Genomic DNA, 25,606 nt, shown 5'->3' with positions numbered 1-25,606 from the left:
AGAAGCAGCTACATCTCCTATGCCACTCTGCCCCTTCCTCAGATAGTCTAAAAAATTAATTTCCTATGTTCCTTTTGCTCTCAAGAAGCTACCTGAGGGTATGATCCTCACAAATGGAGTAAATCCAAGAAAGACATGATGTAGAAAATGGGAAGTCAGGAAATCCAACATAAGAGAGGATGGTGAAAGGAGATTCATGGATGACAGCTGCGCACCAGCCACAGAAGGTAAGAAGTCTAGACACGACAAAACAGGAACGATTTAAGAAAATATATGAAAATGATGGAACGACTGATATTTCTAAACATATAGAGAAGTCACAGATCTAGTAGAGTTTTGGGTTGAATTAGCAAGAAGTACATAGGAATCTATGCAAAGTCAATTACTAACTCAGGAAAACAAAAATGCAGTATAGGGAAAGCTGTGTAGAACATTACATAATCTTAATAAACATTCTTAATCACAGTTAATAATGTAAACATTGAATTACAATATAATTATGCTAGGTAAAAAAGTACACAGGGAATGTGTAATGACAGACTAGTGAAGCTTTATATTAAGCAAAAGCAATACATGCATGTTATCTGGAGGTATGATTATAAGTAACAAAAAATAAGCTAAAAGAATTGAAAGCTTGCTCTGGTGACAGGAAATAGGAAGACGAAGGTAGTAGTGTTTTTCATTTAGAAAAAAATTTTTGAGATCTATTTGACTCTTTAAACTATTTGTATGTGTAACTTTGATTAAGAAATAGAAAAACAAAATCTAGCACAGTATTTGGCTCATAAAAATTCAATGTTACTCATTTTATTATTATAATGACAAGACAGATGATAGTTTTTCATATCACAATTACATTCATGCTAGGGATAACAATGCTTCCTCTATTATAAATGCTACTTTGCCTTTTTAAAACATTATTTACTATGATTGTAATATTCAGGCATGCTTAATCAAATAAAAAATTATAAAACATTCCAATTTTTTACTAAGCAAAGTATCTAGTTTTATTCAATGTACACACAACCTTCAATTTTAGTAACAGAAACAATGAAATTATTTCACTTCTTGATATTTAACAAGAACAAGACTAACTCCCCAAGACATGCACTACAACCATATACTAGAATTCTGTCATCAATATGATGGTCTTGGCATCTTATATATTATGTTCCCACTTTAAATTAAGTCCTATTTACTAAAAAAAAACAGGCAAAGACAATAAACAAGCAGTTCATAAAAAGGGAATACAAACGACCAGTAACAACACTGATGTATTAACCTCATTTGTAATGAAATACAAATTAAAAAAACTAAGGTACAATTTTTCACTTATTTAGGCAAAGATTAAATTAAAAAAAAAAAAAAAAGTATCTACAGTTGACCAGGAAGTATGTAGATGGGGCGTGACAGGGTGGTCATACATATAAAACTGGAAGCATAAATTGGAAAACCTTTTTGGAAAGCAATTTGACAATACTTACCAAAGCTCTAAAAATGTTTAATCCCTTTGAACCAATCATTCCACTTCCTAAAACTTTCTCAAGAACATAATTAAGCATGTACATCAAAATGTGGTTACAAGGATATTCATTGCACCACTGCTTACAGTAAAATCTGAAGACAATCAAAATGTCTAATAAAGTGGGAAAAAAAAATGAAGAAGAACTTTGTGGCACATCTTCCTTTTGGCAAGCAGTGGGCTTCCCCTCAAAGCCATTCCCCCAACCTTGCCTTAGCTTTTTTACCAAGAGTCTGCTTCCCATGGAGACTAATTATGTCAGATCGACTTTCACAGTGACCCGATCTGAGTCAAGGAAACTGAGGGAAAATGTTCTGGGGGTCTGTGGGAAATGTATTTCTCACTGAAAAAAACAAGAGGCAATTTTATGAAGATGTAAAGCTGGAAGTAACAGCAGCAGCTCTTATGACCAGGAGAGAGACAAGCCTAAGGCAAAACAAGCTAAGGCCGAGGCAAAAAAGTGTCCTTAATGACACCTCTGAACTGTGCTATGTGAGGTAATGTCCTCGGATACTTAAGTAATTATATCTGGGCACTGCTACCACTGATCCTAACTGATATTAGTCACACAAGAGAATACTTAGACCAGTAAAAGTTATGCCACAGAAGTATATTTTTATAAACAGTAGATGTGCAAATAAGAGGGAAAAAATAACAAAACAGTACGTTCCCATTAAAAGAAAAAACAGGTATAATAATGTGAACTTATCGGCCAACAAAAAGGTCTGGAAAGATACTCCAGGTTTTAGAAATAGTTATCTCTGAAACAGTTCTCTCTGAAAGATGGGGATTTAAATGTTTTCTTTCTGCATATTTGCATTTTCTTTTTTTTCTAAAATAAGCATGTAGAGGCATACCTCAGAGACGTTGCAGGTTCAGTTTCAGACCACTGTAATCAAGTGAGTCATAATCTTTTTGCTGGTGAGAGGTCTTGCCTTCCATTTGTAAAAAAAAAAAAATGCAACACCTGTGAAGCGCAATAAAACGCAGTGCAATAAAATGAGGTATGCCTCTATCACTTTAAGATTCTGTCTCCCTTTCTATTTCTTCTGTCAAACCAATGCAGTTCTGGGGAAGAAGAAAAGGTAAACATGTATTCTACCAAGCTATCTTGAACTGGGAGTATGCTTTTTTAGTAGGAAAAATTATGTTTTTTTCTTTTTTAAACTGTTTTGTGAAATGAAATTTGATATTATCAGGCATTTATATTTTAGTGAATACAGAATATTACAAAGTTTTGATTTCCCTTTGTTACTTATCATATCATGACTTTGTACCATTTCGTATTAGAATTTCTTCTGTGAAGCAAAAACAGTCCCAAAATGAAGGATCTTCAGGAGTCATAGGAACAGCAGATGATATTAAATCATTAAAGGTGAGAATAGTAAACTGCCTCTGGGATGGTTTAGAATCATCTTGAGATGAAACCTAAAAGGGATAAAAATAGATTACCTCATTGTTACACTGCATGTTAATCTTATGATCAATTTTACAATTGAGAAAATATAAGAAATAAGACCAAATTACATTTTAGTAATATTAAATTACAACACAGGATTTCTAGATGACTGCTTTTATTCCCTTTATTAGTGTTGCCAATATAACAAATTAAGAAAAATATAAAATAACCCAATTCTCAAGCTTTCTGTACTTAACAAAACCCTGTGGTATTTGTTTAAAATGTAGACTTACTGAGCCACACATCCAAAAATTCTGATTCAATAGATGAGTTAAAAGGGATCCCAAAATATGTGACAAGCAAGTGAGTTATTTTGATAGCAGGGGGCACTAGGCAAACTTCTTAGAAATACTCTAGAGGGTAGATATGGTAAAACTCCCATAACCATATAGAGATGCAACACTTCTTTAGGAATGAATCGTATGACACTAAATTTAAACTACAGTTGTTACTCTGAGATAGTGCCCCTGTTCACAACTCAACCCAATGTAGACCTTCTTTAACATTCTATACGTTCTACTTGGGTTTTAAATAATGCTTTAACAAGGTCAGTATCTATTTTATGTGACTTCTATCTCACAACTATGCTGATACGGTCATCTCAATTTTATAGATGGGCAAATTCAGGCTCAGGAAGACCAACCGATTTGCACCAGCTCAACAGAGGTTAAATGACAGACCTGGGCCTGGAACCCAGGTCTTTTTGAATAGCATCCTGGTCTTTTTCCCACTATGTCATGCTGCCTAAATAGGCTCCCTCCACTGAAGTATAAAGGAAGTACTCCATGTGCACGTTACAAAAAATGTAAAGCTCTATGGAAACGTAAATTATTTGTATGGAAGGTAGAGAGGAGGTAAGGTAGGACAGGTACAAAGACAGGTAACCTGGATCAAAATATCTTCAGATAACAGGGGTCAATTTTAACATGCCACCCCTTTCTAAGAAAGATAATCTATGAGGAATTTTAATCCTTTGTTAATCTATTAAAGGCATGGTCTGTGGACTGAGCTATTTTTCTAGAGAGAATGATGTATATATTGATCACACCACATTCTCTCACATGGATTCCCTAAAAACAATGATATGCATGTAGTTTCGATTATTCTAACATCATCAGTACTTCTGAAATACCACTGCGGAATCACAACTATATGGCAACTATATGTAGGCTGAGAGTCCTTGACCCTAAGTGTTTTTTTTCTCTCCCTCCACTTACCAATCAACAGCAGAAGAAAGTAAAAACAGATTTTGACTGGAAGATTTGAGACTGATGTTATTCCACAATGTGACAGAAGGTCCCTCAGATGTTTGACATTATAACTTTGGGAATAATTTAAAATTACTATAAAAGGGAAAAGGGGTTTAATTTGCTAGATAATTCTACTACTCACAACCTGTCAACTTGGTACCCTTATATTTAAGACAGTCCCAATTCACCAGCAAGTAAACCACTGTTAAGATGACTAAGTGATTTTCTTGAATTTCAACTATGCTAGTACCTCAACTATAAACATTAGCGCAGTATTACCAAAGTTTTTCTTGCAACATTTAAATATTTGAAAGTAAAGCATACTTAAAATTTTCTGTGAAATCGCAGATGATTTTAAGGATTTGATAAAAACCACTTCTAAAACTATAACCTAAAAACAAACAAAAACCCCTTCTAACCTGATATAAACGAAATGATTATTTCTACCAATAAAAAACAAACAACACTGATTCATGCTTTTAAAATAGAAGTCAGAGGAATCTTACATCCTGATGTCTAGATCCATCTGGTTTCCTAAGAGCTACTGCAACGAAATGGTGCTCATCTATTTTGCTTTCCTGAAAAATAAAAGGTAAGAAAATAAATTACTAAATATGTAAACTTAGACTTTTATTTACATTTTTTAAAAAATCTCAACATCTCTGTATATACATATATATACACACACACATATATACACACATACCCTTCCACCCCAAATCATTTAAGAAGTCACATACTTTTGACCCTTTAATCTAAAATATTTCAAGATATATTTCAACAACAAATATTCTCTCACATAACAAGAGTAGTTAATAACTGATAAATTTAACATGGAAATAATATTTAAATTTACTATCTGCATTCCAAACTTTTGAATTAATCCAATAATGTCCTTTATAGCATTTCCTCTCCTCCAGTACAAGAGGCAGTTTAGGGTCAAATACTTCAGTTGTCATGTCTCACTAGCCTTTCCTTTGATATGAATATTTTAAAATAGAAGCCCAATTCTCCCCCTTTTACTAGTAGGACACTTATTGCTCATTTCTGGTTTGTCTGATGTTTCTTAATGATTAGATTTATGTGACACATTTTCAAACAGCAGCCTACATAGATGAAGTGTCCTATTTAGAAGCACATCTAGATAGCCATCTGTCTCACTGGTGACATAAATTTTGTATATGCTTAAAGTTAGCATTAAAAAAAGTTAAGATTGCCAACACTGGTTTATAAACATTTGGTCAACTACATACTATAGCCTATGAAAAACCATGGTGGAATTTTATAGCTAAGAAACAGAATATGTAATTTCCTATTTTTCCCTATGTATGAGACAAAATGGAGGAGAGAGTTAAAGCAGTTACCAGAGAAAGGTATGAACAACTATAAAAAAACTAAGCAAGTGTCACTGAAAAAGCACATTACTAAGGCATTCTTCCATAAGACATCAGCTGAAATAGGAAATTGCAATCGTTAATCGTATTACTTCAAGACTGTTCATCTTTTCCCCTCTTATCTCCATACCTTACTATATCCAAATGAGCAGAAAATGAAATTCGGTAAGGATAAATTTAGGAAAATATGTTTAAAGAGGAAAAAATATAAGTAACTAAGTTATCAGAAAAGATTTAATAGATCAAAGTTATTTTCTCTTTAAAAACAAGCTCACAATATTTATTATAAACAAAACTATTCTTTATGATACCTGGTTCTCCCATTCTTTACACTGAACATTATAACACACAAGAGATGTTTTGGTTATACTTTAGGAAAACCACTTAGATCAGCACAGTTCTGTAGTATCTGTACCTTAGGTGAATATCAGAGGTAATCGTGGGCAATAAACGGTTTTCTCATTCACCCTATCCACTAAAATGCCCTGCTATATTTATTTACTTATCTTGTTACAAGCCAAATTTCAATGAGATTGATTTCAAAATAAAGATTTATCTACTCAGACATCATCAGTATCATATATACATGAAATATGACAAGAGCAAAACTAGAAAAGCCATTTCACAACAGCTCAGTTATCAAACATTAATACTCACTGCCCCACTAGAATAAAGCTCCACGAGGGGATGAACTTTGCCCTAAATTCTTTCTGCGCAGGACAAGACTTATAGCTAGCTAGGTAAGCTAGTTCATTCAATGCTACTGAACTTAAGCTTTAAGTTTAATTTTTATACTTTCTAAATTTTCAAGATTTTCCTAATCTTATATTTATCCACAAATTTATTGTGAATAACAAAATGTCTTTATAATCTCCAACAAACCCAAAGGAACCAAGAACATTTTATCTTTTTAAGACATAGTTTAGCATTAGGTTACAAAGATTATTCTGCTTCAGTAAAATTACATGTCCTTTTCTTAATATGTGATTCCACCTTATGAACAAAGTGAAATAAAATTTTAAGCTAAAACTTAAAACATTCAAATTTCACAATTTGGTCCCAATGGAATCAATCAGTCATAAATGTTAACATTTCTATTTTTTAAAGCACTTTCCTTTCAAAAAATAAAGAATTTCTACTTCATCTAATTGCATCATTTGAAACTTTTTGGTGGTAACTTTCTTAATAGAAACTGGTTATAAAAATTAAGAACCTATACAAATATAAAATTCTTCTTGGAATAATATTTCCTGTTTTTTCTAGAGTATTATTTTTCCAAGTGTGAGAAACGATATTCAGGTAAGTGAAAAATCCTTTGAATTTGTTGTAATAAACAATGAATTCTTGATTATGTTCAAGCTAAATAAGCTACTGCCCCTGCCCTCAAGGAGCACTGGGGGAAATAAAACAAAGAGATAAATACAGAGATTATGAGGCAAAATGTGGTATGTCATAAGGAAGAAAGAAACCTTGATCATAAAGGAAATAAAGAGACGGCACCCTTGCTTGGGCATAAGTTGTTAAAGGACAAGGCAGGAAGAAGACTGGGGGTAACTGGGTGGGTGGTGTGTGTGTGTAGCTATAAGGGAGGTCATGGAAGAATTAGAACAAATATAAAGAGAAGCGGGCTGGGGATAGTCAAGGAATAACAGACAGCAGGTTGTGATTTGGCTGCAATATGGAGCATATCTAAGGAAATGACAGCTGAAGACTGAAGAAGGCTGAAGCAAAATAATGGAACAGAAACCCAGACAGGAGCCTATCCGTATTAGTCCATGTCATATGCAAAAAGTGCCCACACTAGGGAAGTGGCAGGGGCCACAAGTTTTCAAAAGGAAGCATGTCACTGCTAACTAGACAGACTGGTATGAAAAGGGGAGGAGGAGGAAGGGAACCAAAAATGGGTCTGGGCTTTTTATCCTGGATGGTAGTACCATCAAAAAAGCAAAGTTGGAAAAAGAGAATAGCTTACAGAGCAATCTGCAGAATTCGAGGTGTCTGTGGAATCTTAAGACAGAAATACACAGTAGTGAGAAATAGAGGCATCTGAAGAATGGAAGAATTTGAGTTAAAGACCTGCTAGTTATACACAGAAAGGTAGAGTGTTTGAGACTACTAATTTTGAGTGTAGATCCCTGAGAGGAATACTTAGGAAAATGTTCACATTTAAAGGGCAGCAAAGAAGTGCATTTTTTAAGTGAGTTTCAAGGGTTTTGTCCTCTTTTCGGTACACTTACAGATGGTTTCATAGATTACCTTCCACTAACAGCTTTTTAATGAAGAGCCTATTCTCTACTTAAGGGTCTTGGCTTCCATTTCACAGATACATACGCTCTCTTCTTGAATGCTGTTAAATACGCTAAGCAGATATTTTTTAAATCTTCATATTCTTTATAATTTTTCACTTACAATGCTGAGTCTTCAAGGAAATAAATGCTCTTTTTGCTCTTAGGATGTAGAATTTTACCATATATCATATGATGGCACTGTCCTTCAGTTCTGTTGAATGAGGACAGTATCCTAGCTTTCTGCATCATTTTCTTGAGTGCCAGTAGATACCTTCCAGAAGCACACCTGGAGTTAAGGTTACATATATGCAGCCTCGCCCCTATTTCTGGTATCCTGCAGGCATTCTTTTAATGTTGCCTGCAGAACTAGGGCTTTTTTTTTTTCAGCTTAGCTAACCAGATCTCACACTATGAAGATGTATAAGTCTGAAGTAGTTCAGTTATTCACTGGCTATATGCATTAATTAATAAACACTACAGTCTCTAACATGTAGCGCTTACTAGGAATTTGTCCTGTCTCCCAGGCAATAATACTTTCTTTAAGGCCTGTGTACTTAAAGACAGTCACCAAATACACATGAGAATAAAACCTCGCCATGGGCCTAATGGTATTTGGTCACGACTCTGGCTGTTTCAGGAAGTGGTATCTCACAGTAGGAAATGAAGCAGTTCGCTGCCAAGTTGTCCTGTGCAGTTCTTCATCTGGAGTTACATGTAAAAAGTAGAGAAAGACTCAACCTTCTTCGTACACCTTGTTTTCAGTTTACTAAAGGAGCTAGAATCCACAGTGGGGGAATTCTCTTGCCCTTTCCCTTTAAACAAGTTCTAACAACTCATTTTCTCTTTCTCTGGATGAAATCTTGAACAGATCTCATAAAATGGTACTGTTAGTCACTTCTGAATCACTCTCAACTTAGTTACTCTGGATAGAGATACCTTGTCCTGTTTGATCCACAGTTTTACTCTCACCTCAAAAAGTACTTCTTCCTCTCACCAACCCAGCTCAAACCTAATTCAGGTTTGGAAGCCTCCAATAGGGAAAAGGATTGATTTCATTTCTCTTCCTAACTCCAGATCCCCTCTGCTCACTAGGCTGCCTCTAGTTCTAGAGTAGGTAAATTCAGTGTGTACAAGTGAAAATGGGAAGGGAGGAAAGAAAGGGCAGTGAAGATCATTCATGCCACAGTTACACACTGAAATCGCAGTTCTTCCTCAACTCCATGCCCAAAGGCTGGTTCTTAACTTGTGGGGTGTTCTGGAGATGCCCTGACAGGAACCTCCCATCTGTGCTCGACTCCAGGTATGCCTCCCTTGGCTCTACATTCATCATCGCCCCCTTCAACCTCTGGTTTCTGGCTGCCCACCCCACCAGACTCATTCTGTTAAATTCACTCTCCCCGCCAGGCCTGTTTACAGTGTAATAAACCATCTACACTTAAATATACGCACCTAACATAGATGATTTTCTTATTTTTGTAACTGGTACAATGAACAAAACACTCAGACATTTAGTAAAGAATTTAATTATTCTTCTATGGCCACCTTCAAATGTTGCCCTGATGGATCTCACTTCTCAGCTCCTGAACAAGCCTTTAGGCAAACACCATAACTCTTCAGTCACATTCGGCTTAAAGAAAAACCCCATTTCAATCCTAAAACAAATGCACCATCTCCACATTGGCCTCATCTTGCTCTTCTATTCTTATTCTTCTTCCACTCTAGTTTCCCAGAGGTAGGTGGCAGAGTGGAACAAAATTGGAGGAAAAGGGCAAACTAATGACCAATGCTATTGTTGACTTGGAGTTTTAGAACTCTGGGTCATATCAAGTATCTAAATGCTGGCTTATCTTATGGGGTGGTGGCATCTGTAGAATTATCAGAGAAAGAACTAGTTCGTTCTTTAGTTCTGTACCATTGCCTGACTTTTAGTTCCTGCCCTTGGCAAATAATACACAGTGGAGTGCTCACTACCGCTTTCTTTTGGAGTTCCTTTTGAGTAAAGCCCTTTCAAGACACTTTAAGCCTAATGGCTACCAGTTTCCATAGCATCTATTTGGTCCTCAGGAACTCAGACAACTTTGCAACCCAGAAAGGTGAAGCACAGCTGGCCCAATCACTGACTCTTCCCTCCTCACCCTGCTACAAGGCCTACTCCATCTGGCACTGTTAACAATATAGGATTTCCCACGAGTGAAATGGCTGAGATTTACCCCTTTACGTATTAAAGCAATTTACAATAATTTTGGTTATAATTTAAAAAGCTGTACTCTTTTAAAATATAGTATCCTAAATATAATTCACTCTTTAATTGACAGACTTCCTACCTTATTTAGTATGTTAGCAGTTTTGACACAGCTCTCTCAAAATACTTTCTCCTCTTGGATCCCCTAACACTATTGTCTTATTTTACTTCTAATTATTTTGGTCATTCTTTCTTGGTCTCCTCCAATCCACCTTTAAATGTTAGCATTCTCAGGACTTTGTTCTAGGGTATTTCTTCTAATTTAGGTAATCTCACAACTGCAACTTTAAATCCCATGGCTTCAACTACCATGCACATGTTAACGATTATGAGTTTTTCCCCTCTGGCCCAGCCCTTCATTCTATTCACCTACTTGACACTTTCACTTGGATGTGTCTATGGCATCTCAAACTTAAATCCCACTTCTTCTCTAATATTCAGTTTCTCAATTGATGGTCCTGTAAGTCACTGAACAGACATAACATCTTTGACACCTCAATTCCTTAACTTCCACATACCATCACAGACAGGACTTGGTCTTAAATACAAATCTGATCTTATCACTCTCTACTTAACACCTGTGAAATTCTTTTGAGAAAATTAGTGAACACCTCATATTTTATCCATTCATCATTAATTCTTTATTCGGAGGATTGACCTTCTCTGCACACAATTCAGGTGATAACTGCAGGAATGACCACATTATTATACAACCCATTTGCCGGGCTCTGGGCACCTGACAAAAGCTGAATCGAGCAAAGAAAAGCACTTCCTTGGCTACAATGATTGCTCAGGAGATAAGCACCTGATGCAAGCTAGGCCAGGGAGTCTTTTCCCCAGGACTTTAGGACCTGGAACAGAAAGGGAGTTCACCAACCTCTGTGGGTTTTTATACTGTACACATGTGGCAGCCATGTTTCCTGCCACACAGACCACAGAAGTTAAAAAAGCTGGTGTATAGAATGAGAAAGGGGATGGGAGAAAACCAAAGCCAGGGCATATAGAAAGGCAAAAGTAAAATATTAAAAAGTTCTGAGTTTCCAGTCCCTAATTCTAGTTAATTTTGAGGCCCAGTGACATGAAACACTCTAATAACCTATAATAATGGCAATGTGGCTTAAATCTGTTTATGTTGGCTTTCTCTCACTAGCAACCAAGAATTGCTAGTGACAGAAACCAAAGACTGAAAGAGACTAAAATCTTTAACCCAGCCCATAACCGGTTTGAATGATCTTACCAGACAACCCTAAATCTCCTCATCACGATAGAGCCCAAACAGTTTCTTTTGGTTGTTTATACACAAAAGATCTTCCTATTCCAGGGCCTCTTTTCCCTTTCCATTTTAGTTAACTCACTAGGACTTATTAAGTATCAGCTTAAATGTTATGTTCTCAGAGTATCTGTGACATCACATTCAGAGCACCAGGACTGGATTCCAGCTGTGTCTTGCCGCTCCAAATTAATCTCACATACATGTACAAAATAAGGAAATTCTTACAGTTACAGCAATTCTGATATATTTCTTACCTCAAATGCCCATTCTTTTTCCTCTTCTCCATCCAGAAACAAACGTGTTTCTTTATAAACCTGGCCTATATCCAGGTTTAATGGAGAGATATCAAATTCAAGCCTTTGCAATTCAAATCCTAGTCCAACACCTATGGCTTTTATGAAGCTTTCTTTCAGCGCCTAAGATACAAAGAAACATTTTCTCTTAAAGCTTTTAATAAATAAGAATTTTCGTAAAATCTACAGGCCCAACACATCTGGATTTTAAACTCTACACTACATTATGGTTATAAGCTATTTTTTCACTCTGATAGTAGCATGAAGACAAACCAGCTGTGGATCTTAAGGCAAATCATTTAAGCTCCCTGTACCTCTATTTTCTCATGTGTTTGTTACAACAGTACTTTCTTCATAGGGCTGTTATGATCATTAAATTAGCCAACTTATAAAGGGCTTACAGTCATATCTTTTGGCATACAGTAAATTTTCTGTTTGTTAAATAAGACTTCATGTGTTTAAGCTCCTTTAAGATAGAAAACATTAAACATTATAAAGAGTAATAAATAGATGTCTTGCTTTAGCTTCAAAAATACCTTGTAATTGAGCGTTAAATGTATGTTAAAAATTTTTAAATGTCATTATAATGTAATAAGGTAAACCAAAAAATCATGAAGTTCCCAAGTCATGACATGTACTTCAACACTGGATGAACTACCAGGTAACCAAAAAATTTTTCTATTTTTAGCAAAGATAATGAAACCATCAAACATTTAGTCTCAAAATGTGAAAGAAATTATACCCAATTCCTATAAAACATATCCAGCTGAGTCCATTCATCCTTAAAGCTTCTGATTGTTTCCCATTCTTTGTTGGTAAACTTTCTTTTCATAATATGAAAGAATTCTGAAATCGAACCACGACCTGTCAATTGAGGAAACAGAATTAAAAATTGCAGTTCTATTAGTAAATCTGTTAAAAATAGCGCAGAAAAGAAAACTATAAGCCAACCTTACTTCTGAATAGTGACAAAGTAAATTGGGAATTAAAAGAATAACACACAATGGCAAGCAGGGTTTAGCCCAGAAAAAGGTTAGGTTAATAGAAACAGTGAAAATCCATGAATTACTAAATAATTAAGGAGAAAAACCATATGGTTATATCAGTAGACAACCCCCAAAAATTTTGATAAAATTTAAAAGCCAAACATGTTTAAATTCTAGTTAGAAGGAAACTTCCTATACATGATAGAATATCAGAAAGCCATGTAAGAACTCTTAAAATAAAGTAATACTATCCTGAGGTTTAATATTTTACATTGTTATATAACAGTACAAAAAGAGAACAATTTCTTTACTATAAGTTTTTTGGAAATAGGTAGAAAGCTAAGAACTGTTTTTTTATTCTAAGTTAACATCATGATTGGAAAACATACACTTATTTTCTTCAAAATAATTGTTTTAACATGTTTTCTAATTTGACTTCTCCAAATAAAATATTTTAATTTCTATTATTTTGGGGATGCTATGAAATAGGCTTATTTTTTTAAAAATCTGAAGTATATCCCTAGTTGTTTCATAGATGACAGAATATCACATAGCATTCTAAAAATAAATGACAAATAAAAGAATCAAAGAATCTGACTCCCAGAGTTAAGGGTTAAGACAAATGAAAACATACGACTTTCATATTATATATTTTTTTAAATATTAGAATTATGTGTTTATTGACCTTTACTATTAGGCAGGAACTATCATCGTTCATTTATTTATTCTGCAAATATGCAGAATATGTACAAATATTACACAAATACGTACTGAACTAATGATTAAAACAAATGGGTCACGTTTCTTGCCCTTACACACTCACAGCCTAAGTGGTCTATCAGAAAGCCTGGCCCAAGGTAGGTGAACCACATGTTTACTATATGAATAAACGAATGTTAACTATTACTTGTAAGTTACTTCCTAAGTTTTCTTCTGCCCCATTATTTTCCAGAAAACCTCTTAAAGGTAGTCCCTCTGCAGATTCTATTAACAATCTGTCTACTCTAACTCCAACTCTCATTTCTAAAATATCCACCTCCAAAATCTGACATTCTTAACTGGTTGACTACAACTCTAAAAAAAGGACAAGTGCCAATATAGTATGTCTGGGTTAAAAAAAAAAAAGATGTCAAATCCCTCTATTTAATGCTTTACTGGCATTTAATTATTAATTACTAACTCACACTACGAGGATTAAACAATTAGAAATCCTATTATGATTATTCACATTAAAAACATCCAAGTGCTAGATGTTGGAAATATCATGATGAGAAAACAGACATGGCCCTTATCTTCATAGAGAGTTTACAGTTTCTCCTACAGTAACCAAGTACTTTTCCCATAGTTATCTCAAGGGCAGAAAATATTAATAGCCAGTTCTCTCTCAAAATTAAGATTGCCCCAACATCCTGACTTCAAAACAGTCAAAACAGTCTCCTCTTGTTTAGCCAGGAAATATTTCTAAAGGCCTTACAATAACATGTGGTCCTTTAATTCAAGAAAAAGATCCTCATTTATTTTCAAGTTCATTAGACTCATGTAATTCATCTAACTATACTTCTTAGTCCTTTTCTAAAGAATAACTTTACAATCCATTTTATGAATTCAATTAATGTCTATTGTTTTTATTTGTTCATATTAAAATAAAAAATTATTTCCTAAAAGTAACCCAGCGAAGTTCTAGTCACTTCATGGAACGTCGCTGAAATATTAAACTGTGATCTTAGGAGTCTCAGGGCAGGGGATTCTTACCCTTTTGAGGCCATGAACCCCTTTGAGAGTATAGTGCTTATTCTTCTACACTTTCCTTAAAGCTCTTAATAAAAACAGTCTTGTTAAAACACAAGCATCACTAGTACATACTGGCTTAACAAATTACATACTAAAGAAAGTAAAGCAAGCAAACTTGTAAAAGTGATGTAAGTAAATCTGAAGATTTTAAATACTGAGAGAACTGTATCTACCTAAATCATGAACTGTTTCCTCTTGAACAGAATCTGGCACTAACAGTGGAAATAATAATAATAAGAAAAATAATATCTTGGATGTTGAAGACAGCATTATAAATTTTGAGTGGAACTGTAGTTTAACAGAATACCAACCAAAAAGCCTAAAATTTAAAAAGATGCTTTTTGTAATCTATAGTGTCATTTTATTTGCTGGTTTCAAGTTATAATTTCATAACCTTCAAGAAGCCCTCTGATTTTTAACTAAACACGATAAGGCAATCAAGGAAAAAAAATTTAAATATGCATGCTAATAAAAAACAAACTGATTAACATAAAAAGCAATCTAGCACAATCACTAGAAAGCAATCATATAATTGATTATGTGCAGCTAAAACTACCTGATGTGCATGTTTTCACATACTTTTGAGAGCATCTTATCTATTCCACAAGAGGTTTGAGAGCAACAGAAAAAGATGATTTTGTAAATATTCTGCCAAAGCACAAAAGCGCCACACTGTGGCATTATGGTGGAAATACACAGGGTGAGTACTCAAGTACTATCAAGGAAATTGAAATTAAAAAGAAAAACCAAAAAACAGTTGGAAATACCAGAATAGCACATTTATCTCTGAAACTATCAGAAGACAGCACAATTATCAGAGACGTAAGTTGGTAAAGCCTCCTAATACCATCACATATTCACTCATGTCTGGTACAATCTTCACTTTAATCATTCTACTGCACAGGTAAGAACTGAGGTATACACAAAGTATGATAAAATGAAGCAAAATTTACATAGAACTACTAACCAAGTTTTAAAAAACCAGATCTTCCACCTTAAAGCTTAATCTTTGGGGAAAGCGGTGTTACATACTAACTTAAGTGTTCTGCAGCAATATCAACTAATTAAAGTCACAGAGCAATGAGGAAGCTTATTAAACATACTTTAGTAACCTACGACAAAATAATTTATAGCCAACACCCTTAGCTGCTATTTCAAGTCCATGGGAAAAAAAATCCTACTGGTACTAGAACCTGAAAGCTCATCTATATATCCATCTCTCTCCAAAACAAGGTCACCGATATAAATAGTATTTCAGTTAAAGTTTACCAGTTTTCTTAAAGAAGAGGGACTGGTTATTTCAGAGGAGAGTTGAGTAATGTCCATCTGCGTGCTTTGAAGTAATGAAATTTAGCTTTGAATAAATCATATTAGAAATTCTAGGAGTTTCATTTTTTAAGTACTGGATTACATATAATCTCGCTTGCATGGGAAGTGACAGTCTTCTAAAATTTGAATATGTACACAATAATGCTGGATTTATCAGCTATGACCAGGAATTTATCCAGGTACAAACCTAGAATAAAACATAAATGTCTGAACTAATATAGGTTCCATAAACCATATGCACAAAGCCTGTAGTACATTACTGACAAAGGAGCTCTTTGAACCCTCAGCACAAGTGATTTACAGCAGAAAAAGCATTGGATTGAAATGTCGACCTAGGCTTGAAAGTCTCTACTTAGGCAGTCCTGAACTGCAGCTACTCTGTTTATTTAAATGTCCATTTATCAAAAACTACATGTATCAACATACACAGGCAAGAAAATGGCCTACAGAGCTAGGGCTACTTGGCTGCAACTGTGTCATCCTTCAAGTAAAGGGAAGGACTCCAAAAGCAGACTAGAGGGGCAAAGGGTGGGGCCACCCTGAGGGACCAGAAGACAGCAGGGAGCCTCAGGCCTTGAAACCTCATGTAATTTGCTCTGCTAGGTTTCCAACTTGCTAGGGACCCATGATGCCTTTTTTCTTTCAACTTCCCCCTCAAAGGGGAATATCTATTATTCCATGCCAGGTCCATCACTGTATTTTAGATGCAGACGACTGTTCAATAGTTTTACAGGTTCATTGATGGAAATCTTTCCCCATAAGGGATTATACACAGTCTCACCCATATCTGATTTAGATGAATCAAATGGTGAGATTAGGAACTTTTTGAGTTGATATTTAGATGACTTTGGATTTAAAGTTAATGCTGGAACATTAAGAATGCTGGGGTGGGGTAAACTGATTTTGTATGAGAGATGAATGTAATTTGGGGGCACAGAGGATGGACTATACTGGGTTAAACAGTGTCTCAAGTTCATGCCCACCCAGAACCTCAAAATGTGACATACTCTGGAAACAGTCTTTGCAAGAAATATAATCAAATTGAGGTCATGTTGGATTAGGGTGGCCCCTATTATCCAAAGACTGGTGTCCTTTTAAGAAAAAAACTTTTAGACCCACAAAGAGAATATAGGGGAAAAGACCATGTGAAGATGAAGGCAGAAACTAAAGAGATACAGGCACAAGCCAACGAATGCCAAGGATTGCCAGGAAACTAGGAAGTGGCAAAAAAGTCTTTCCCAGAACCTTCAGAAGAGCATGGCCCTGAAAACACCTTGATTGACTCCAGCCTTCAGAATTGTCAGGGAATAAATTTCAGTTGTTGTTAAGACACCAAGTCTGTGGTACTTTATTAGGAGCCCTAGGAAACGAATACACTGAAGAATTTAACCTATATACAGACACACACACACTCTTAAGACCTTTCACGTTATGATGGTGTAGTCAAATGTGCAAATCCTGGCTTCATAACTTCTTTTAATGTTATTTATTTACCATTTCTATAGCTGTTTCCTAAGCTATAAAGTAGAACCAAAGAGTTGGTAATAAACATGTTAAGTATCCAGAACTAGTAAGTACTTAATAAATGCTAGCTCTAAGGTTGCAGGAGTATTTATTATTGTTAAAGGTATAACCGCTTTTGCAAATTGTTTTATCAAGTCCTTTGTCCATTCATCAAATAAGTCTTCAATGGTTTTCCTATCAATGATTACAAACATTTTATATATTAACAATGTTAACCTTTATCTGTCATATTTGCCACAAATATATTCCCCGGTTTGTGAGGGAAACGATTTAATGTGAAATCCATCACATCTGCTGATTTTGTGGTTTCTTGCCCTTCTACACTTAAAGGGTATCCTCCTTATGAAGTCTTACCAAGTATACAATTCTATTGTGTTCTAGAAAGTGTTACTAAAACCTAACTCTAATTATATTGTTGTGTAGTGTGAGACAAGGATCTAATGGCTTTCTGATTATTTCACTCATAAAAAAAGTGGGCTACAACCTTTTTCTTTGTTGGCTCTGTAAATTACATTTAATAAAGTGCTTCTCAAATATTAATATGTCTAACAATAACCTAGAAAATTGTTTAAATATAGAATCCTTGGTTGTATCTAAGAAATTCTGGCTCAGGGGGTCTGGGGTGGTTTCAAGGAATCTACACTTTTAATAAGCATCCTTGCTGATTTTAATATCCTGACCACCATTCTTGACACAACATTCTATACATATAACAACTACCACAACCACCTTAGAGCTGACATTTATTAAGCACTTTTAATAATTCCATGCATTTTACATGTTTATTCCTAATCTATCGAACTCTGGTGGTGGTAGAATTATTTAGCCATCAGGATGTAAAACATACTACATTCACATACACAAAAAATTCTAGAGAAATTCAAGATTTAAATGTTAAAAAAATGACAATTTTAGAACAAAATCTAGGAGACTTCATAACCTAGGAGTAGGAGTAAATCTTTTATCAATTTTCTTTTCAAACAAGACAGAATTCAGAATTATCAAGAAAAAGATAGGTATATTTAATTAAATACAAAATAAAATTCATATATAGCAAAAAATATAACCAAATTCAAAAGATAATATAAATACTGGACTCTTAACTCTCCTAGCTGTCTGTTCTTTTGCTTATAAAATTTAATATAAGTTTTAAAAAATGGCAAGGCGAGTTTCACTATATTTTTCATACTCATCTTAGATACGTTTTTCCATGAAAACTTTAACTACATTTACCCTAGTTCCATAGATTTTTTCAGATTTTTGTACTTGCAAATCCTTAAACAGGTTATCAATAAAATCTAACATTGAGAAGCCATATATTGTAGAGTACAGTGCCTAAATATATGGGTTTTGTAGTATGGGTTCAAATCCATGATCTCCTGTTTAACTGAATCGTCTTCGGCAAGTATCTTAATCTAGTCTATAAAATAATTATAGTACAGTTGGCTTTTGAACAACACAGGTTTGAACTGCACGGGCCCACTTATATGTAGATTTTTTCCAATAAATACAGTCAGTCCTCCATATCCCCGAGTTTCACAACTGTGGAGTCAACCAACTGCAGACTGAAAACAATATTTTCAATCCAAGGCTGGAAATGTGTAGACACAAAGGGCCAACTGTATGCAGCGTTCTACACCATTTGATATAAGGGAATTGACCATGTGCAGACTTTAGTATCTGTGGGGGGTCCTGGAATCAATGCCCCGCAAATACCAAGGGATGACTGCAGTTAAGTTTTTGGGAAGTCAAAAGTTATACATGATTTTCAACTGCATGGGAGATCAGTGCCCGAGTTGTTCAAAGGTCAACTGTACTTACATCCTAGGGTTAAGTGAATGAAATTTCTAATGCATAGAAGACATTTAACACAGTGTCACACACATAGGAGTTGCTCAGTAATTACTAGTTCTACATTGTGACTCCACTCAAATGCCCTGTACAGTAGAAAAGACCTATCCAGTAACTGGGAAGCGGGAATACCTGAAAAACCTGCTGGTAATCTGGTTTTTCAGTAAGGAGTTCAAAGTACAAAGGGAAGTGTGACTTATTTAAGCTATTTACAGGCTCTGAATCTCCAAGTTTTAAAAAAATGCTTTACTTAAGCACATCCTGCAAAATGCAGATCTAGAAGAATGTAGATCAGCCTAGATATAAATGATGGTGGAACAGACTGCAGCAGCAACAAAGCTGAAAACTGAATCTAAGGGAGATAAAAATGGAAGAGAGAAAAGGCTAGAGAGATAAATAGAGTAAAGAAGAAGACTCCAAAGAACTATTTTTAATCATAACTCACTGATGAGAACAGTTTATATTCTAACTAGCATCTGATTTAAAAAACATTTTTCATTGTAGTTGTGTTCCCATTTTTTCATTTAAACAAATGTAGCATGTTAAGTGAAAGTGATACTATCATTTGTACATTCAATATTTATTGAACACATGCTATTGCTAGACATTGTTAGGTACTAGGTATACTGTGGCAAAAACAAAACAACATGGTTCCTGGACTTACCTAATAAGGAAGAATAGTCCTTGCTGAGGAGACACTGGCTACTTACCCTTCCAGTCTTAGGTACCCAAGGAAAAAGTAGTGAGAACAGCATAGGTATCAGCATTTTTTGCAATGACTCTGGACATGAAAGTCCGTTACATTCAAGGTCATAAAAGATGTCGTGTAGACAGAAAACAGTGAGCAAAGGGAGCAGGCAGAAATGCAACTTGAGAGATAAATGAGAACAAAACAAAAGGGTCATGTTAAAGGGACTAGATATTATTATGAACCAACTGAGGAGTTTTAAGAAAACTGCCATTAGTTTGTTTAAAGACCACTCCAACTCTGTACAGAGAATGTATTAACTGGGTGCGGACAAAAGTGAAAAGGAGAAACCAATTAGGAAGCCATGAAAACAGTACAGGTGATGGTAGGGTGGAAGGAAGCAAGAAACAGGCCTAAAGACTTTCCCAGCTATAACATAATACCACCACGTGCTTATACATACTGTACTTAAATTACATAACAGTTGTTCTAGAAAACGGTTCTACAATACTGGTCATTTTAAACTATTAAACTGGTATTAAATCTCAAAATGTTGAGTCATTTTGTGCTGCCAATTAACATTCAGAAAAATTTATAAAGTTAAAAAGGTATAATCATGGGGAAAATTTTTTTTGGTCTTTTCCCAAATTTAAATAATTTTTATACTGTATCTGTCTTGCCTTATTTTGTAAATATGGGAAGAAAACAAACTGAACAGTCCTTACAGCTATGCTCTTATGATATATAAATAATGATAAATGGTAGATAAAAATTAGAAAAAATAAAAAACAACCAAAATTTCTCAACTGGGTGCAGCAAATTATGACCTACAAACCACTTTTCCCTCCAGGGTTAGAAATGTAATGCACTAGCAGTTTATTTATACTAGGGTCCCCAATATCTTATCCCTCTAATCTAGACATTCTTTTAACAAATATTTACTGAGTGCCAACTATGTATCAGTTAATTTTGTGTAAGGTGACTTTCTGCATTATGCAAAGAATAAAGTGGTGGTTGCAATCATCTCCTTAATTGTGGGCAACAGGCTAAAAGAAGAAACCCACAGCTTCATAGATCCATTAATACAGCAGCCACAGTTGCAATAGGAGAACTGGGAGAGGGAGGGAAATGATTTCCACCTAGCAGCAATGGCTAATGTGACAAGAAGGAAAGATGCCACAAGTTCCTATATGTTTATCTGCAGACAAAATGGGAGTAATGGCACTGAGGCTTTCAATATCCTAATGATGCCACCAAAGACTGACTCAATCTTGAGAGCTGACAATCTAATAACAATGTCCAATACAAAGTACAACATTTCCCTTGTTGCTGTCCATCGTTTTATCCTCCATCATTTAGCAACTCTTGCTCAATCTCCCCACTTATTCTGATAAACAGAGCAATTTGAATGAATCTCCAGTGAAGTAAACCAGGGTCTACTTCCCACCTTCAGAAATGCTGTGTCCATTCGTACCTCAGAAGTAAGTGACACAATAACAATACCAGTGACAATCAGAAATGATCTCTTGCCCTATGTTCTACTGAACATCGTAGCTTTTTGGCAATGCACCAGCCAAAGAATAGGAAAAGGTCTGGACACTGTGATTAGTCAAATAAGATTAATAAATGTCGAAGGTGGTGGGGGGCCGCGCAGATATCTTAATAAAATACAATTAACAGGAAACTGACTCTACAGTTAATGCTCAATTATGCTATCATTTATTAAGTTTCAATTAGTAATTAGTTGTTTATCCAGTACTGACCAAAGCCAACATTGTCCGTCAAGACAACTGGTGGTAAAATCTGCGTCTCACATAATATCCAGACAGGTATCAACCTGATGAGCCAACCATTATTGTATAATTATGCTGATAGCATTCTAAATAACAATGGCCTCTCTGATAATTTCTGATTTTAGGAAAGGTTCATATAAGGACAGTAAACTATGAAAGCTTATGGCCCGGTTCCCATGCTCACTCTAACCCTCTACACCAGTGGTTCTTTCAGAATAAGCCTTCTATGACCATGCCGAAAACCAGATTCTCGCCTGAGAAATAGGCACATGTACACACAAAATAAAACAATTTCAGGAAGTTAACAAAATTACTTGATGTTTATCCAGGGATTAGGTCAAGAACCCATTATTGCTAGTAGAACCTCCTGAGCAAAGACTAGGGTTGTAACAGAGAGGTTTATGAGCAAGTCAGAGAAAAAGTAGCCGCAGGAAGATTCAAGGTAAAGATACCATGAGATGAAATTCACAGCAATGCTCTGAAGCCTTACTATAGCAGCAGCAGAGTATTTATTCATTTGACAAATACTCATTGAGCATTATTATGACCTATGTAAAGTGCTGAGATGTGATAGTGACCAAACTCAGATGTAGCTAACATCGTTTCCGCTCTTGTGTGGCTTATAAGGACCAGGGGAAAGACATTATCCTGATAAATAAGACGATCATCCTGACAAATAATTAAACTAAGGTGAAAGGTAACCAGTAAATAAGTTATCAAAGCAGTAATGGGGGTGGGAGATAAAGTTAATACACATCTTCCAGACTCAGGGAAACATAGCAAAGATCCTGAGGTTGAGATAATGTGGATATTAGGAAATTGCACTATGAAATTAGGAAGATGTTTCTCTTATTAACAGCTTTCCTCTTGGCCTGTTACATACCTTTTCATAAAAAATAATACTATATTCATTTTAGGGTGGTTGGGACGATTAAATTGGAGTATGTAAAGCACTTACTAAAATGCTCTGGTACACAGTAAGTGCTCACTAAATTGTTAGTGATGATGAATATTATAGTTAAGAGAACCTGTGTTCTAGTAAAATTGCCTGGGCATACTCAACCTCACAATGGTAGCAGTTCCTACAGCCACCGATTACAAATTTCTGAGGCAAAATATAAGCAACTTAAATATTTTAATTGCTTGCTCTTCATGTTTACTTATATAAATGTATTACAAAGAGCTGTATTTAGATATAGCACAAATACATGTTATCTCTTTCTAACAATATACTTTATCGAGATTATTTTTTAAACAAATCAACAACTTAATGATGATTCTGAGAAATACTTAAGTGAAACAAAGTTCTTACAATATAATTGTTTTGAATAGAATGCTACTCAAAACTGACTCAGGTCCAATTTAACATCTATTACTTAAGACAAATTAAGCTATTAAAAACTATTTTTTATGAAATTTAAGTCTTCAAAAATAGTTTCAAAGTAAGTCTTATTTAACAAGCTAAGGCATAAATCAAAAAGACAATTTTTACATTTTCACTTTGCCTCTAGGCAAAGCATTATGACTCCCCAATAACGGAGAATCTATCCTTTATGTAGAAGTCTGTTAATATTCAAAGAAATATACCCTTCTCAGAAATATGCTCTCTCAAATACACTCTCTTTGAATGTGTTGAGCGCATTTTTTTTAAACTTAAATATCTACATCTCCTGACCTGAGATTACTCAGTAGGTAAGAACTGAGACAAGATACCTTATTCCGTACAACAAAAATTCAGCATTACCTGGAAAACTAGTCTTCATTATATCAATCCCAACTTGTAGCTCAGGTTCAGCAGCAAGTACAGCATAGTCCCCTTGATGAGAGATGTTAAAGTTGAAATTGGGGTAAGGATTCAATGAGTCTTTTGCAAGAACTGGCTTTCCTTTTGCAGTTCTTTGCAAACGAATATTATTCCAAGGGATATGCAACTTCTCTGCAACTAATTTCCTTATCATCAGACGACCAGCCTGTTAAGTAAATAAAACGTTTGGTATGTATAGGTACACTGCCTGTAACACACAAAGAAAAGTCTATTTTTTGTGGTTTCTAAAATATTCATTTAAAAAAGTATGTAAGAATTAAATAAACTGCATTAAGATTTAAGCAATGCAAGGAGGATAAAAGAAAAAGTTAAAGTTTCTCCTTAGTAATTCCCTCCCCTCAAGAGGTAACCAATGTTAACTAGTAGGCATTCTTTCAGGCTTTTTTCTAAGTAGCTAAATACATGTTCATTTGCATAAGCTTTTGTGCTGTCTACATGACCTTATATATGAGACCTTAACACATGCAGTATTCTACCACGTATAACCTTTTTAACTTGAGTAGGGGAGTATTTCATGTCTGTACGTTAACAATCTGGCCTGTGCACTTTTAACTGTAGTATAGTATTTTCATAGTTATCAAGGAACTACAACTTGATTTGTCCATTACTGGACATTTCAGGCTGGCTCAAGTTTTTGCTATTACAAAATTCTCCAGTGAGCAAACCTGGTGTACCTAGATCTTTATGCATATGTGCAAGTATTTCTAGATCCCATATACTCACCATCCAGTTTCAACCATTAGCTATGCATGACCTACCTTTTTTTATATATACCCCATCCACTCTTTCCCACCTCCACCTAATAAATTAAGAAATTACCGAAATCACACAAAAATGTTCAAGGGTATAAGATGACAAAGTATATAATATTCTGTAAAATACCTTTCAAGTTTATTTTCAACTCTAACACTGACTTATAGAAACTCTAACACTTTCAACATCATAATTTCTTACAATTTATAAAAAAGTACAAAAAATATTCACCAACATACCTTCAAAAACTACCAATTAGTCTACATTTCAAATGAAAACGTGTTGCGACATAGGGACAATTTCAAGAAATGACTGTCAAGAAATGCAATGATGATGGTAATTACTGGCTGCTTCAAACTGCACTATATAGAATTTTGAAATCCAAATTCCCATTTGTGCTTAAAAATGCATAACTAAAATAAGCATTTCGATTTAAAATACTGTTTCCCAAGCTATATGCCTGAGACTAAACCCTCCTTGGGCTTCCATTTCACTGGTAAAAGGAAGCTGGACTAGGCCTCTTCGTTCCTGGGTGTGTGAAGACAAACGAAGTAATACCGTCAATATTTTGGGCGGCCTACCATGTGCAAAGTGCCCTTGGAAGAGTGGTGGGATATTTAATGGGCAGACTAAGGATGTGATATGGGTCCATGCCAAGAAAAAAATATTTGATAACAAATAAAAATGTAAAAATATGCATTACGAGGAAAAAATCCCACCTATTTTATGGTTTAACAGGGTTTCTACTTTCAATTACGACAGGGGAGGGGCTAAGTTTTACAGAGATCGAGGCCTCCTAAGCGACTACAAAGGCCCTCGAGACCGGGCCGTGCGCACAGATTTGGCAGCGCCAACCACTAACTCGCAGAAGCCCACAAGTGAGTTAGAACGCGGGCGTCAACGCTAGGAAGGGAGGGTGGGGTGGTTCTCCATGGCTCACCCCACCTCCCCCAACATCTGTTTCCTCGGCTCAAAATACCAAAGACCTGTAGTACCATGGCTGCCTTAGCGTCCCGGGCAAAGACGAACTGGCCAATACGCTCCTTCTCCTCGGGCTGGATCGACCGCACCGCCAGCAGCCATTCGGCTCGGCTCGGCAGCCAAGTGCCGCAGGAAAAGGCCCAGCGCACACCCTCCATTGCTGGCACCAAGCAGAATCTCTTGGCGGGTAAAACCATGCACTAAGAAGGTAACTCGCCGACACCTCGGGCCTGATGGCGCGGACACTAACGTGACCCCACCCCCTTCTCCCTGCGCCTGTGCGGAGGGGGCGGGGCGTCGCATTACGTCCAAGGGCCCGATGCCCACCGAGAGCTTTCACTTCCCCGCCCCAACTCCGCCGCCT

At 35.5% G+C, this 25,606-nt stretch overlaps 1 protein-coding gene across 1 annotated transcript; it reads right to left on the bottom strand.

Annotated features, from left to right (window-relative positions):
• Positions 1-776: 776 nt before the first annotated feature.
• Positions 777-25,588, bottom strand: AASDHPPT (aminoadipate-semialdehyde dehydrogenase-phosphopantetheinyl transferase). The gene is made up of 6 exons (XM_039858769.1): positions 25,257-25,588; positions 23,428-23,653; positions 12,464-12,585; positions 11,683-11,844; positions 4,738-4,809; positions 777-2,950 (listed from the first exon to the last, which is right to left on the bottom strand). The coding sequence occupies exons 1-6, from the start codon at positions 25,437-25,439 to the stop codon at positions 2,786-2,788; spliced, it is 930 nt and encodes a 309-aa protein (XP_039714703.1). The 5' UTR covers positions 25,440-25,588; the 3' UTR covers positions 777-2,785.
• Positions 25,589-25,606: the final 18 nt, after the last annotated feature.

This window comes from Pteropus medius, unplaced genomic scaffold, assembly GCF_902729225.1.
Source record: "Pteropus medius unplaced genomic scaffold, Ma_sr-lr_union100, whole genome shotgun sequence".
NCBI classification, from domain to species: domain Eukaryota; kingdom Metazoa; phylum Chordata; class Mammalia; order Chiroptera; family Pteropodidae; genus Pteropus; species Pteropus medius.
Note: the sequence above shows the minus strand (reverse complement) of the source record. Positions and strands in the feature narration are given on the sequence as shown.

Coding starts and splice junctions, on each gene's coding strand:
- AASDHPPT (XM_039858769.1), bottom strand. CDS start 25,439: ATGGTTTTACCCGCCAAGAGATTCTGCTTGGTGCCAGCAATGGAGGGT. Junction 12,586..23,427: donor AATGAAGACTAGTTTTCCAG/GTAATGCTGAAT, acceptor CTCAATTGACAG/GTCGTGGTTCGATTTCAGAA. Junction 4,810..11,682: donor AAAAAGAATGGGCATTTGAG/GTAAGAAATATA, acceptor TTTATTTTTCAG/GAAAGCAAAATAGATGAGCA.